Below are 12,813 nucleotides of genomic sequence, written 5' to 3'. Positions count from 1 at the left end.
GCTATGGTCTGGGAAAGCAGTAGAAGATGGTCCAAGTCCTTAAACCCCTGCACCCATGTGGGAGACCCGGAGGCTCTTGCTCCTGGCTTCAGATCGGCTCAGCTCTGGCCATTGCAGCCATCTGGGAAGTGAACCAGCTGATGGAAGACCTCTCTCTCTCTCTCTCTCTCTCTCCTCTCTCTCTCTCTCTGCCTCTACCTCTCTGTAACTCTGCCTTTCACAAAAATAAATAAATCTTTAAAAAAAAATAGTGGAGGCCAGGACTTCACTGCTCTCTGGCAAATGGTCTTCCAGTATATTACTCTCTATGTGACTGCTAGGGAGGTGAGAAGTTTCTCAATGTCTTGCTTTAGGCTAAGCCACTTATCCTTGCTGAAGTTCAAGTTCGCCATCTGGAAAGCAGGGTGATGAGAATAACGTGAGGATTACATGGGGCAACACATGAGCAATATTGTCTCAGTATCTGGCACCTGGCAGACAGTGCTTGGTGAAATCTACTTTGCTGCTTTGCTGGGTTCAGGCTGGCCCACTCTCTCTGGCAATTTCTCGCAGACACAGTGAAGCAAGTGGGCCAAAGATACAAAGTATAAGAATTTCAAAGGTAAAATGCCAACCCACATGGCGGCCGGCTCCAGAGCCCCTGCTCTTTACTGGTACCTTATATGCGTTTTGCAGCTGAGAACTGAGGGTGGTACAAGTTAGCTAGGACAGCTGTGAGTGCCGCAGAGTGGGGATGCAATGGCGGGCTGGAGGTGAGGGTGGGCAAAGGAATGTTCTGGAAGATAGGAAAAGCACACAGCAAAGGTCTGAACAGGAAGATATCAGGGGCATTCAAGACAGTGAGAGAAGGATGCGCTGGTAAGAGAGCTTTCTCCTTTTGTTCCCATCGTGGCTCTGAGAAAATGGCACTCTGTGTGGGCCGCTGGAGTCCATGCAGGAGCTGTGTGACTGCAGGCACCTGGCCCAGGGTCTACACCCCTGGGCCTGGCTGTAGCCTGCTGCGAGAAATCTTGTCTAGAATGTAGAAAGACAGGGGAAGAAGAGGACCCCGACACTGGGGGTGACCCCGACACTGAGGCAGATCAGGATGGGCACAAACTCATAGGTGAGGTGAAGCCTTTGAATGCTCCTTTGAGTGCATTGGGAAGCCACTGAAGGTATTTTTTTGTTTTGTTTTGTTCTGTTTTTATTTAAAGGCAGAGTGACAGAAGGAAAAAGGACGAGAAAGGCATCGCCCATCTGCTGGTCCACTCCTCAGGTGTCTGCAACAGTGGGGGCTGAGCCAGGCTCAAAGAGGGAGCCTGAACACAATGCAACCTTCCCATGTGTGCATCAGGAACCCAAGTACTGGGGCCATTGCCTGCTGCCTCCCAGGGTGCACATTCCCAGGGAGCTGAAACGGGAAGCAGACCCAGGACTGGAACCCAGGCACCCCTATGTGAGATGTGGGTGTCCCAATGAGTTTTATTGCTAAGCCACATATGTGCCCCGCTACTGAAGACTTTAACCAGGGGAAGCCACAAAGCCCAATTTGCTGCCCAGTTTGCCTTCAGGAGGACGCTGGTTGCTGTGAGCAGAAAGGAGCAGGGAGGTCAAGAGTAGAAACAGGAGGACCCGGCACTGTGGCTCAGCTAGTTAATGCCCTGGCCTGAAGCACCAGCATCCCATATGGGCGCCTGCTCTAGTCCCGGCTGCTCCTCTTTGATCCAGCTCTCTGCTGTGGCCTGGGAAGGCAGTAGAAGATGGCCCAAGTCCTTGAGCCCCTGAACCTGCATGGGAGAGCCGGAGGACACTCATGGGTCCTGGCTTTAGATTGGTGCAGCTCCATCCATTGTAGCCACTAGGGAGTGAACCATTGGATGGAAGACCTCTCTCTCTCTCTGCCTCTCCTCTCTAACTTTCAAATAAATGAATGAATCTTTAAAAAAAAAAAAAAGTAGAAACAGGGAACCAGTTAAAAGGCTGTGATCTTGGGAAAAGAGAAGATGGCAACTTAGACTAGGGTGATGGTGGTGGAAATGGGGTCAGGTGCTAGGGTTTGAGACACCTTTCAGAGCCAGAGTCTCCAGGGCCTGGCTATGGACTGGGTGTATAAAAGTGAAGGAGAAAGGGCAGTAATGTTGCTCCTCTCATGGTGTTCTCATGGGATGTTAAATTTGGTTTTGTCCAGGTTCTCCAAATGTTAAGCATTGAATTACAGTGTGATCCAGAAATTCCAAAAGCATTGAAAGCAGGGACTCGAACAAACACTTGCACACCAGTGTTCATAGCATCATTACTCTTGGCATCCAAAAGTTGGGAACAACCCAAGTGTTCATCAACAGATGAATGAATAAGCAAAAGGTGGTATAGACACACAGTGGAATATTATTCTGCCTTAAAAAAGAAAAGGATGTTCTGATATGTGTTACAACATAGATATATCTTGAAAACATCATGCTAAATGAAATAAGTCAGACCCAAGAGATAACTATTGTATGACTCCACTGATACGAGGTACCTAAAATAGGCAAAGTCATAGAGGAATGGCAGCTATTAGTTAATGGGTATAGAATTTCTGTTTGGGATGATGAAAGTGTCCTGGAAATGGACAAAGGTGATTGTCACATAGCATGTGAACGGACTCAATGCCACTGAATCGTACACTTAAAATGGTTAAGATGGTGGAATTATGTTATGCATCTTTTACCACAATAAAGGCAGTTAATTACGTACATAGAATGGTTTCAGTACCATTGGCTCCCAAACTCATGTAGGATATTAAGCCCCAGCATCATAAATCAGTGGTAGGAAGAAGGGGAAATAATCCAGTCATGGTGATTTGAGATGGAGGATATGGGGGAATGGGGAGCTTAGGGTTTTTTTTTTTTTAAAGGATTTATTTATTTATTTGAAAGACAGAGTTACAGAGAGGCAGAGAGAAAGAGATCTTCCGTCTGCTGGTTCACTCCCCAAATGACTGCAACAGCCAGGGCTGGGCCAGATGGAAGCCAGGAGCCAGGAGTTTCATCCAGGAGTCAGGAGCTTCATCTGAGTCTCCCACATGAATGCAGGGGACCAGGTGCTTGGGCCATCTTCTGTTGCTTTCCCAGGCACATTAACAAGGAGCTGGATTGGTAGTGGAGCAGCCGGGACTGGAACTGGAGCCTATATGGGAGGCTGACACTGCAGGCAGTGGCTTTACCCACCACACCACAGCACCTACGGCTTAGGACATTGAGGGTGTGCTGTCAGAAGGTAGCGCTCCCCAGAGGGATGTTATAAAAACCTGAGCTTGGGCCCAACAGTTCCCTGCTTCCTAGCTCGCCACGGGGTCCTTCCTGCACATACACTCTGCCAGTGCCATCCACCAACCTCACTAGATCACCAAACCCAAGCCACCCAGCCTTGGACTTGAAGCTCCAGAACGGTGCACTAAATAAAACCTTTCTCTTTGTGTAGTTAAACTTTCTCACGTATGGTGTTATAGTGATAAAAAGCAGCCTAATCCCGACTGATTAGCACAGACCTGCCCCATCACTGTCTGGGCTCCGTGAATGGACCCATTGTTTCCCTGGGTGTGGGCGACCTCATGTATCAGAGGGGAAACTTCCTCATTCTGCGCAGCTGAGAACTTTGAATTTCGGGTGTGTTGCCCTGGGGCCCTTCGTGAGTCCCTCCCCTTTACACCCAGCTCTCTGTGAACACTGCGCACTCCCCAGAGCACAGTCCACTCTGTAGCATAAGGCACCCTGCTCTCTGGAAGCAGGAGATGACAGGAGAATTCCCTTAACTCGTCATCCGGCCCTTGGGGTTTCCCTATGGCCACCTCGCTGGGGTGTAGGCGTGGGAACGTCTCAGAGTAAGAGCATCAGAGAGGAGAGGAAAAGCTAAAGATCAGGGCAAGCTAAGTGTTCCTGGACTCTCCGATGGCCAACACCTCAAGCTGAAGTCTTTCATGAGGACGGGATCCACCCCTGTCCCATGCATGGTGTCTACCCAGCCCTGGGCTCTCAAAGGGGCTCACCTAAAGGCTTCCTTCATCAGGGCTCCCAGTCTCCACCCAGCAAGGGCTGGCACTCCCATCATAGCACCTCCAGTCTGAGCCATTGCCTCTGGAATAGTGGCCCAGGGATGAGTGGCAGCTGTCACCACCCAAGTCTCCCCACAGAGCCAGGTCCCTTGCACACAGTGGCCCAGGGTCCTCCCGGCCTAGTGCAAGCTCCAGTAAGAGCTGTAGCTATGGCGGCTCCTTTAATGACAGATTCCTCTCCTGACCACAGACATTGCCTATCAGGTTCCGTATAGTTTCCATTCACATAGAAACTGGGAATAATTATACAAGCAGGGCACCTCATCCTCACTCTGGGGTCTTGAGCTCTGAACCACTCAGTTAATTATTTCCAAAGACTCCGTAGGATGGGATCCAGTTGCCATTTTCCCCCTACAGTCTTATTCTTATCACCACAAATCATAAAGGAACAGTAAGTAACCTCTACCTACTTCTTATTGAAATAGCCACAAAGATGCACACACAGAAAGAGACAAAAATGGGCAACATCAGAAGACGAAGGCTGACAGCGAATGTAGTAGAAATTGAGCCCAGTATGCAGGGGGCCCTCTTGCCTTGAGCTCGTGCCACAGACCTGACAAAATGCTATGAAGAAGCTCTGGGCGGGTGCCGTGGCTCACTAGGCTAATCCTCCACCTTGCGGCGCTGGCACACCGGGTTCTAGTCCCGGTTGGGGCGCCAGATTCTGTCCCGGTTGCCCCTCTTCCAGGCCAGCTCTCTGCTGTGGCCAGGGAGTGCAGTGGAGGATGGCCCAGGTGCTTGGGCCCTGCACCCCATGGGAGACCAGGAGAAGCACCTGGCTCCTGCCTTCGGATCAGCGCAGTGCACAGGCCGCAGCGGCCATTGGAGGGTGAACCAACAGCAATGGAAGACCTTTCTCTCTCTCTCTCTCTCTTTCCCTGTCCACTCTGCCTGTAAAAAAAAAAAAAAAAAAAAAAAAAGCTCTGACAAGCTCCTACCGCTTGTCTCTTAACCAGCGCCCCAGTGACCCAGAAAACGGGGCAGATGGCTCACCAGAACAGTGAAGAACTTTAGAGCTATACCAGTCTCTGGACTCCCAGGCTCATGGAATCAGAGCATTCGGGGATGCATTGAAGCAGCGATGTTCCGAACGCTTAGCGATGGAGCCTCCTGAGTACATCCATCAGATGCAGGCGATCAGGGGTTCTGCCCCACCCCAATTTTGGTCACCCTTCCCTTTTAGTGGCATCCGAGATGCTGCTCTGGGCTGTTTCTTTTCCTTTTGTGACCGTGCTTTTCCAAGTTGCACCACTACCTTCCTACTTTTGTCTGCCCCTTAAATACTGATCATTCCCAGAGTGTGGCCTCTCAAAACATTCTACATAACTGAAGCTATCACCCAATTTTTCCAAGTGTTCAGTTGACCCGTATGAGCTGAAGCCTTCCATTCCTATGGAGTACAATGGGCATCATATCCTCCATAACTCGTGATGGGAACCCTATGCAACTCAAGCCAGGATAACAGGGAGAGGCCCAGATGAGATAGGGAAGACAGTGACTATTTTCGTTAACGTCATAGCCCGGAGGATATGCTAAGAAGTTTTGTAGTAACTCTAACGCAGCCAGGACCATTCATTCCCTACTCCAACAATTAGAAGAGAATGATAGCCCAGAGGCCGGGAGAAAGAAGGTAGACCCAGGGCAGGAGAAAGAGCAAAGTAGGAGGACACACAGGAGGTCCTCTACTGCCCAGTAAACACGGATTGAGAGGCAGAGGCTAGGGCGCAGCAGGTTAAGGGGCCATTTGGAATTCCCGCATCCCATACTGAAGTGCCAGTTCAAGTCCTGGCTTCTCTGCTTCCAATTCAGCTTCCTAAGGATGCTAGGCCCAAGTGCCTGGGTCCCTGCCACCCATGTGGGAGACCCACACTGAGTTCCAGGTTTCAGCCTGGCCCAGCCCAGCTGTTGGAGAGTGAACCCGTGGATGGAAGAACGAAAGATCTCTCTCTCTCTCTGACCTTCAAGTAGATGAAAATAAATAAATAAACATGGACTTGAGTGAGATAATGGAGAGACTTTAAAAAGAGCTATTTTGGCTCACCTCATAACCCTAGGTATTCCTGGCTGCCTGATGAGAAAAATTTTCCTGTGATGAACTATATCATATTCACAAATAATGACACCTCCATTTCCAGCTTCCATCTCTCTACCTAGCTTAGAACTCCTTTCTGACAACCTCAGAATGCAGCATCTCCAACAAATCTTCCATTTTCTGTCTCCCCCAGCCGGCTCCTCCCTGTGCCCTACTCCAAGAACAGAACTAATGAACAGAACTATGAATTAAAGTGCCCCCCCCCAAATCTATACATGGAAATCCTAAGTCCAGTCTCACAATGTTGCCTTCTGTGGAAACAGTCATTGCAGATATAATCAGAATCAGATGAGGTCATTAGGTTGGGCCCTAATCCAAGGTGACCAGTGTCCTAATGAAATAGAAAGATAGGAAGGCACACACACAAGAGAGAACACTGAGTGAAGATGGAGGCAAAGATCAGGCCAAGGAACAGCACAGCATGCCTGCGAACCCCCAGAAGGAAGGGGAGAGGCGTGGAACAGATTCTTCCTCGCTGTCCTCAGAGGGAGCCAGCCCTGTGGACACCTTGACCTTGGATGACTGTAGCCTCCAGAACTGAGACAGTAACAGACGTGGTTTATGCCTGTGGTTGTGTCAGCCCAGCAGACCAACAGGCTACACCATGAAGATGCACGCTCTGTCTCCTAACCCCCGCAGTGACCAGATCCCGCCAGCTGCACATCTCCGGAGTTCAGCTTCTACTGCTTCTCTTGCCTCTAAGCATGCTGGGTATTCTGTGAGCACCGCATTAGGAGAAAGCAGAAAGGAACTCAGCTGGGCAAGTGGAGCAAGGGCAGGTCAAAGCCAGCATAAGGGAGGGTCTGGGATCTGGGGGGCTGCAGATGGTGGGGTGGCAAGCAGAGGGTGAGGGTGTGCCTGGCTGTGGGTGACATGAACACCACTTTGCTGCTTGTTGGAAAACCCTGAGACCACAGAGGCTGCCTCAAATGCCAAAGGGGCGGGGCTGGCTGCAGCCCAGGGCTCCCTGGCCTCTGTTCCCACGGCTGACTTTCGCACTGGGCTTCTGCCTGGTGTGTGTGTTGGGAGCACCCGCTTCATGGGGCTGCCGAGAGAGTTCCTTTGGATAGCTGCAAACCCAACTGGCAGGCTGGCCGCTTGCTGGGCAAGTGTTTGGCATGGCTCAGCCCCAGCTCCAGGACTTCGCCATAGCTCTTGGAATTGGATTCTAAACGTGAGGATCAAGCAATGAAGGACTTGGAATAAGACCCCCTCCTGGGGCTCCCAGAAGCACTCTGAGCAGCTGTGCCTGCCTTGTTCTCTTTCCTCTTTCTACGCTTCACCCCTCAACCTCCCACCCCAGTCCCTGCCCCCACCTGCTCCTCTGCCCCATCTTCCTCACTTTCTCCTCTCACCCCACAAAGAATCCCCCCTTGCAGTCACTCCTTCCTCTACGATTCCTTTCCTCTCTGCCGCCCCGACTTCCTTCCTCCGAGTCTTTCTCTTACCCCCCTCCTCCCCATAATTTCTCCCTCTTCCCACCTGCCCCTCCCCTCCACGTTCTTCCACCCCCTCACCTCCCCCCCTCCCTCCCTCCTGCTTCCCTTTGCCCCGCACCTCCTCTCCACCCCCCTCCTCCCACTCTTGCCCCCTTTCTCGCCCCCACCCCAGCCTCACCCCACCGGTGTTTGCTTTTCTCCCGGATCTGATCCGGATGAAGGGGTTGTCCTGCCCGTGCCCTGCCCTGCCCCAGTTTGGGCAGCGGGAGCCTCGCTTCATGGCTCAGGGCTCTGGCACTCCGGCGCAGGGGCAAGGGCCCCCTCTCAACGCCCAGGTGCTGCGGGCCCAGTACGAAGGCTTGAGGAGGCTGCAGAGGACCCAGGCCCACCTCATGGTGCTCCCAATAGGTAGGACCGGGCAGGGTGCCGGGGGAGGGGACCTGGCTGAGCTGCAGGGAGGGCAGGGCCAGGGCTCTGCCAGCCCTCCTGGTGGGGGAGTGGGGAGGGGGGAGAGAGAAGGGGCGGGAAGAGCCGGGCTGCCGGAGCAGCGCTGCAGGGAATGCTGGATCAAAACAGCTCGATCCGGTCTGTCCCAAGGTCTTCCTGGCCCCTGTCTCTGATCTTGCTAGACTGGTCAGCCCGGTGAGCCAAGCTTGGCTTCGCTGCTGGGCCAAGGGGGGTGGGGGGGGGTGGTGATGGGAGCTCTGCCTCCTGGCTGGGTTGACCTGAGAAACTGGCTCTGGGGGCAGAAAACTAGCGGCATTCCCAGCCGCCAGGGAGCCCGCTACAGGGCGTGGACATCTATGAGGCCCCTTCTCCCCCAGGCTCCTCTAGCCTCAGACAGCAGACAGAGAAACCTCTTCCCTGTCGGGAGAGACAATGAAGATGTCATACCAGGAGCAAGTTCGGTGCACAGGCTCAGGAAGTAAAGTGGTTGTCGAATTCCAGCCCCTTATCCTCCAGCAGAGAGGAGCAGGTGGAGGGAGGAGGGAGATCCCCAGGAAGGTCAAAGCTGAGTTCTTTCGGCTGTTACTGATACAGTGCCGTGGACTCTTCATGGTCTGCCCTTTGCAGGCCAGCATGGGAGGGTACTGGGAGCCAGAGGGCCCTGGCTGTCCCGCGTAGCAGCTGTGCCGCCTTTTGGAAAGGAAGGTGGCGCCTCTGAGCTGAAGGAGCCCATCATTGCTTCAGCCATTGCCAACCGCTGGGATCCATGCGAACTGGTCAGTTCAGAGAAGCTGCTGCAAGTGTCTTTGCAGAACAGTGTCTTTGGAATAGAAGGGTAACGGCCGGTTCTCAACAAAACAAGGACCCATCTTTTTTTTTTTTTTTTTGACAGGCAGAGTGGACAGTGAGAGAGAGAGAGACAGAGAGAAAGGTCTTCCTTTTGCCGTTGGTTCACCCTCCAATGGCCGCCACGGCTGGCACACTGCAGCCAGCGCATCGCGCTGATCCGAAGCCAGGAGCCAGGTGCTTTTTCCTGGTCTCCCATGCGGGTGCAGGGCCCAAGCACTTGGGCCATCCTCCACTGCACTCCCTGGCCACATCAGAGAGCTGGCCTGGAAGAGGGGCAACCGGGACAGAATCCGGCGCCCCGACCGGGACTAGAACCCGGTGTGCTGGCGCCGCAAGGTGGAGGATTAGCCTATTGAGCCACGGCGCTGGCCCAAGGACCCATCTTAAGACATAGTTCAAGGGCAGGCATTTAGCCTCAGATTCAGGATTACCACCACCCCCGCACGCCCCATGGGAGTGCCTGGATTGGAATCCCAGCTTCAGCTGCTGACTCCTGCTTCCTGACAGTGCAGACCCTGGGAAGCAGTGGCCACAGCTCAGTGATTGGGTCCCTATGACTGTGGGAATCCCAGACTGAGTTCCTGGCCTGACCCAGACCTGGTCATTGTGAGCATTTGAGGAATAAACCAGTGGGTAGGAGTTTCTCTTTCTGAGAGGGAGGGATGGAGGGAGGGAAGGAAGAGAGAGAGAGAGAGAGAAGAAGAAGAAGGAGGAGGAGGAGGAGGAGAAGGAGGAAGAGGAGGAGGAGAGGGAAGGGGAGGGGAGGGGAGGAATACAGCTCTTTACTACTCTGCTTTGGTTGGTAATCTCTTTATCAGAATCCCAGGACACAAAGCCCCATATGTAAAGAGTACCCTTTCCCACTGGTGAGTGCATGTGAACCCTTGCATGTGTGGGAGTGTGCATGCACCCTTGTTCCTTGCCATTCCTCAGCTCTCAAGGACTAGCTTCCTACTTCCTCCCAGAGTTCACTCCCTCGCTCCAGTTTGTGACTGTCAATTATATTTGAATTTTTCCATAGCATGGTTACCAGCTGCAATGTTCTTAAAACATGCTCGTTTTGTTATCATCTTCCTACCCTACTAGGACACATCCATGCAGGGTTTTATCTCCATGTTCACTGCTGTATTCTTGATACCTGGAGTAAATTAGGCCTGGAATATGTTAAGTGTTCAATAAACATTTGTTCAATGAATGAATAATTATATGTAATTTGTGTGCATGTTAGGGGAAGCATGCACATGTGTGTGTGAGCGTGTGCTAGTGAGATCATGTGTGTTCCCATGTATGTATAAACACAGGCAATAATGCTGAGTACCCCTCCCTGGGCATTTGGAGCATGATCTCCCCTCAGCTTGAAAGCTTAGAGACCCTCTAATTGAGAGCTGCTCATGTACCTCCTGGTGACGACCCTGCCTGTGCCTTCTCTTCTCAGGAGGGAACACACCTACTCCTGCTGAATCCATGACCAGTGCTGTTTGGATTAACAAGGAGAGAAGGAGCTCAGTGTCTCTGGAAGAGGGAGATGCTGAGGTAGAGGGGACGCCAGATGAGGCGGCCAGAGGTCATCATCAGGCCCCGGGGTCTGCATGGCACACGCACCTGGAGATGCATCGCTTGGTCCAAACCTCCTACCAGGAAACCGATCATCAAGTAAAACCCAAAGGCCAGCTCATAGAGTCTCTCCAGAGGCTCCCTCCAGACGGAGACCCATGCTTGCTTGAAAACAATCAGATGAGTCAGCAAGGAACCCAAACTCCAGAGGGAGCCCAATGTCAATGTCAGGTGGGCAGTACCCAAACTAAGGCAGTGGGTTGCAGTTCAAAAACCAGCATTCAGTGTCTTCCTCCCATAGGGAACTCACACAGGTCTGGCAAAGCAGCTCATTATCCATTTCCACAGAGGAAAACTCCCAGGATCTCCCAAGCTGCCCGGAACCTGGGCTTGTATGGCCCAGTCTGAAGCTCTCTACTCAGCCAGATGTCCCAGCCTTGTGATCATCACAGAACCACGGAGGTTCTAGGTCTGAGCAAGAAACAGTCTACTGGTCTACTGAAAGTATAGGAATTCTGAGAAATGAAGGTGTGGGAACATGGCCTTGTCTTAGGGGAGAGAGAGAGATTGCCAAAGTCAGATTGCTCACCGTTTACAATGAAAGGGTACTGCCTGGTCAGTGCAGACCAATTCTGCTTGAAACAAAGCCTTTGCTATGGAGCCCTGGATGCCCACACCTTGGGGAGGCCAACAGCACATCTGCTTTGTCTCTAGGCCTGGAGAATTTTCAAACGCCAAGCAGGGAACCTAACCTGTGGGGTGCCTCAGTGATCCCAGGGACCAGTGGACACAGGCAATCTTGTTTTCAGTGTCTTCTGATTTGTCACATATGCTGGAGAAGTTGAGCTCAGAATTCACAAATTTTTCTGGTCACTATGTCCGGGGGATACTTCACCCAGTAGTCACTACACTGGTCGTGACCACGTCGTTTCATCTAGAGCCTCCTAAAATGTGGTCACCCTGGAGAAGGAGGGTCAGACCCTCGCCACCTACCATTTTGTGTTGAAGGCATCTTCAGGCAAGGCTGGCTGTCACCTGTCACCGAGGCTGCAGATCCCAGCCTCATCACAGATGTTTTCTCCCTCCCTCCTGTCTCCCTCTCTCTCTCTTTTCCTTCCTTCCTTCCTTCCTTCCTTCCTTCCTTCCTTCCTTCCTTCCTTCCTTCCACCTTTCTTTCTTCTCTTGCTCTCTTTCTGCAAATTCACTTCTTATTGTAAACTGCCAATCATTGAAGCTGTATAATGATAAGAGACTAAAAAACACAGAGAACTACTCCTGCTTGGAAAATACCTGTTCCCCACAGACTTGCCCCCATTCAGCTTGATTTGTATCACTCAGACCCTGCCTGGGATCAAAGACATATGTTTTAACCTAAGCCTAAGTGAAGCAGATGTTCTTTGGGTGATGAGGAAGAAAGTGTATCTTTCCTTTCTAATGTTTAACTTCAGCGGTGATATTGAAACACGCGCCGAGCCTTTGTATGTGTATCTGTTTCTCTTTCGGTAAAGTTTCAACCACATCTTCCTTTTTGTCACATGATGGTTCAGTCTTACCCATCCATATCACGGCTGCTAACTTGGAATGTGTATGTGCCTGCACTTGGACCGCTCAATTCACTCCAATCTGCAGATTGATTGTGATTCCTGTCATGAATAATGAAAGTTTCAGTTGTTTTTATCTACATTGAAAATCAAGGACAGTTTCTGAAAATACTTTGTCCTTTGCTTTTGTTTTAAAGGTGCTTCTTATAAGTAATCCCTCTTCGTATGCTCTTTGTAATCTTTATTTCTTCCTTGTTCCAAAGGCTCCTGCAGCTCTGTGGCAGGTGCAGGAGACCTAGGTCCTGCATACCAGGTGATGGAGACTGCATGGGCTGTGGAGCCAGTACACCTGGGTTTTAGATGTTTGCTTAAATTTTTAGTTATTTATTTTCATTTTATTTGAAAGGCAGAGTGGCAGAGACAGACAGACAGACACAAATCTTCCATGCATTGGTTCACTTCCCAAATGCCTGCAACAGCTGACGATAGGCCAGGCTGAAGCCGGCAGCCTCGAACTCATCAGTTTGGGTCTCCCACATGGGCGGCAGGGACTCAAGTACTTGAATCTTCATCTGCCATCTCCCAGGGTGCACACTGGATTAGAAACAGAGCCAGGACTCAAACCAGGTACTTTGATTACAAGGTGCTGTCATCCCAAGCAGTGTGTTTTCTGCTGTGCCAAACACCTGTCCACACCTGGGTTTTAATCCAGCCATTCTGAGTATGTGATGTGGACGAAGTGACTTAATATCCCAGCTTCAGTTTCAAAGTCAGTCCTCTGCACCCATGGGTTCCAGATCCTTAGGTCAACCAATTGCA

At 51.4% G+C, this 12,813-nt stretch overlaps 1 protein-coding gene and 1 long non-coding RNA gene across 2 annotated transcripts; one reads left to right on the top strand and one right to left on the bottom strand.

The window, feature by feature from the left end:
- Positions 1-245: 245 nt before the first annotated feature.
- LOC108177932 (uncharacterized) lies at positions 246-7,937 on the bottom strand. The gene is made up of 2 exons (XR_016224797.1): positions 7,797-7,937; positions 246-392 (listed from the first exon to the last, which is right to left on the bottom strand). It is a non-coding gene; the product is annotated as an uncharacterized LOC108177932 (long non-coding RNA).
- C1H9orf152 (chromosome 1 C9orf152 homolog) lies at positions 7,737-12,163 on the top strand. The gene is made up of 2 exons (XM_002708129.6): positions 7,737-8,011; positions 10,335-12,163. Exons 1-2 carry the CDS (start codon positions 7,819-7,821, stop codon positions 10,859-10,861), a joined length of 720 nt encoding a protein of 239 aa, XP_002708175.2. The 5' UTR covers positions 7,737-7,818; the 3' UTR covers positions 10,862-12,163.
- The last annotated feature ends 650 nt before the right edge of the window (positions 12,164-12,813 follow it).

This window comes from Oryctolagus cuniculus, chromosome 1, assembly GCF_051225735.1.
Source record: "Oryctolagus cuniculus isolate XC-2025 breed Fujian yellow rabbit chromosome 1, ASM5122573v1, whole genome shotgun sequence".
In the NCBI taxonomy this organism is placed as follows: domain Eukaryota; kingdom Metazoa; phylum Chordata; class Mammalia; order Lagomorpha; family Leporidae; genus Oryctolagus; species Oryctolagus cuniculus.
The sequence above is the reverse complement of the archived record's forward strand: the minus strand, read 5'-3'. Positions and strand labels throughout refer to the sequence as shown.

Bases quoted from the DNA above. Each gene is read 5' to 3' on its own strand.
- C1H9orf152 (XM_002708129.6), top strand. From the start codon at position 7,819: ATGAAGGGGTTGTCCTGCCCGTGCCCTGCCCTGCCCCAGTTTGGGCAG. The intron at 8,012-10,334 runs GTAGGACCGGGC...TTCTCTTCTCAG, and splicing joins CCTCATGGTGCTCCCAATAG to GAGGGAACACACCTACTCCT.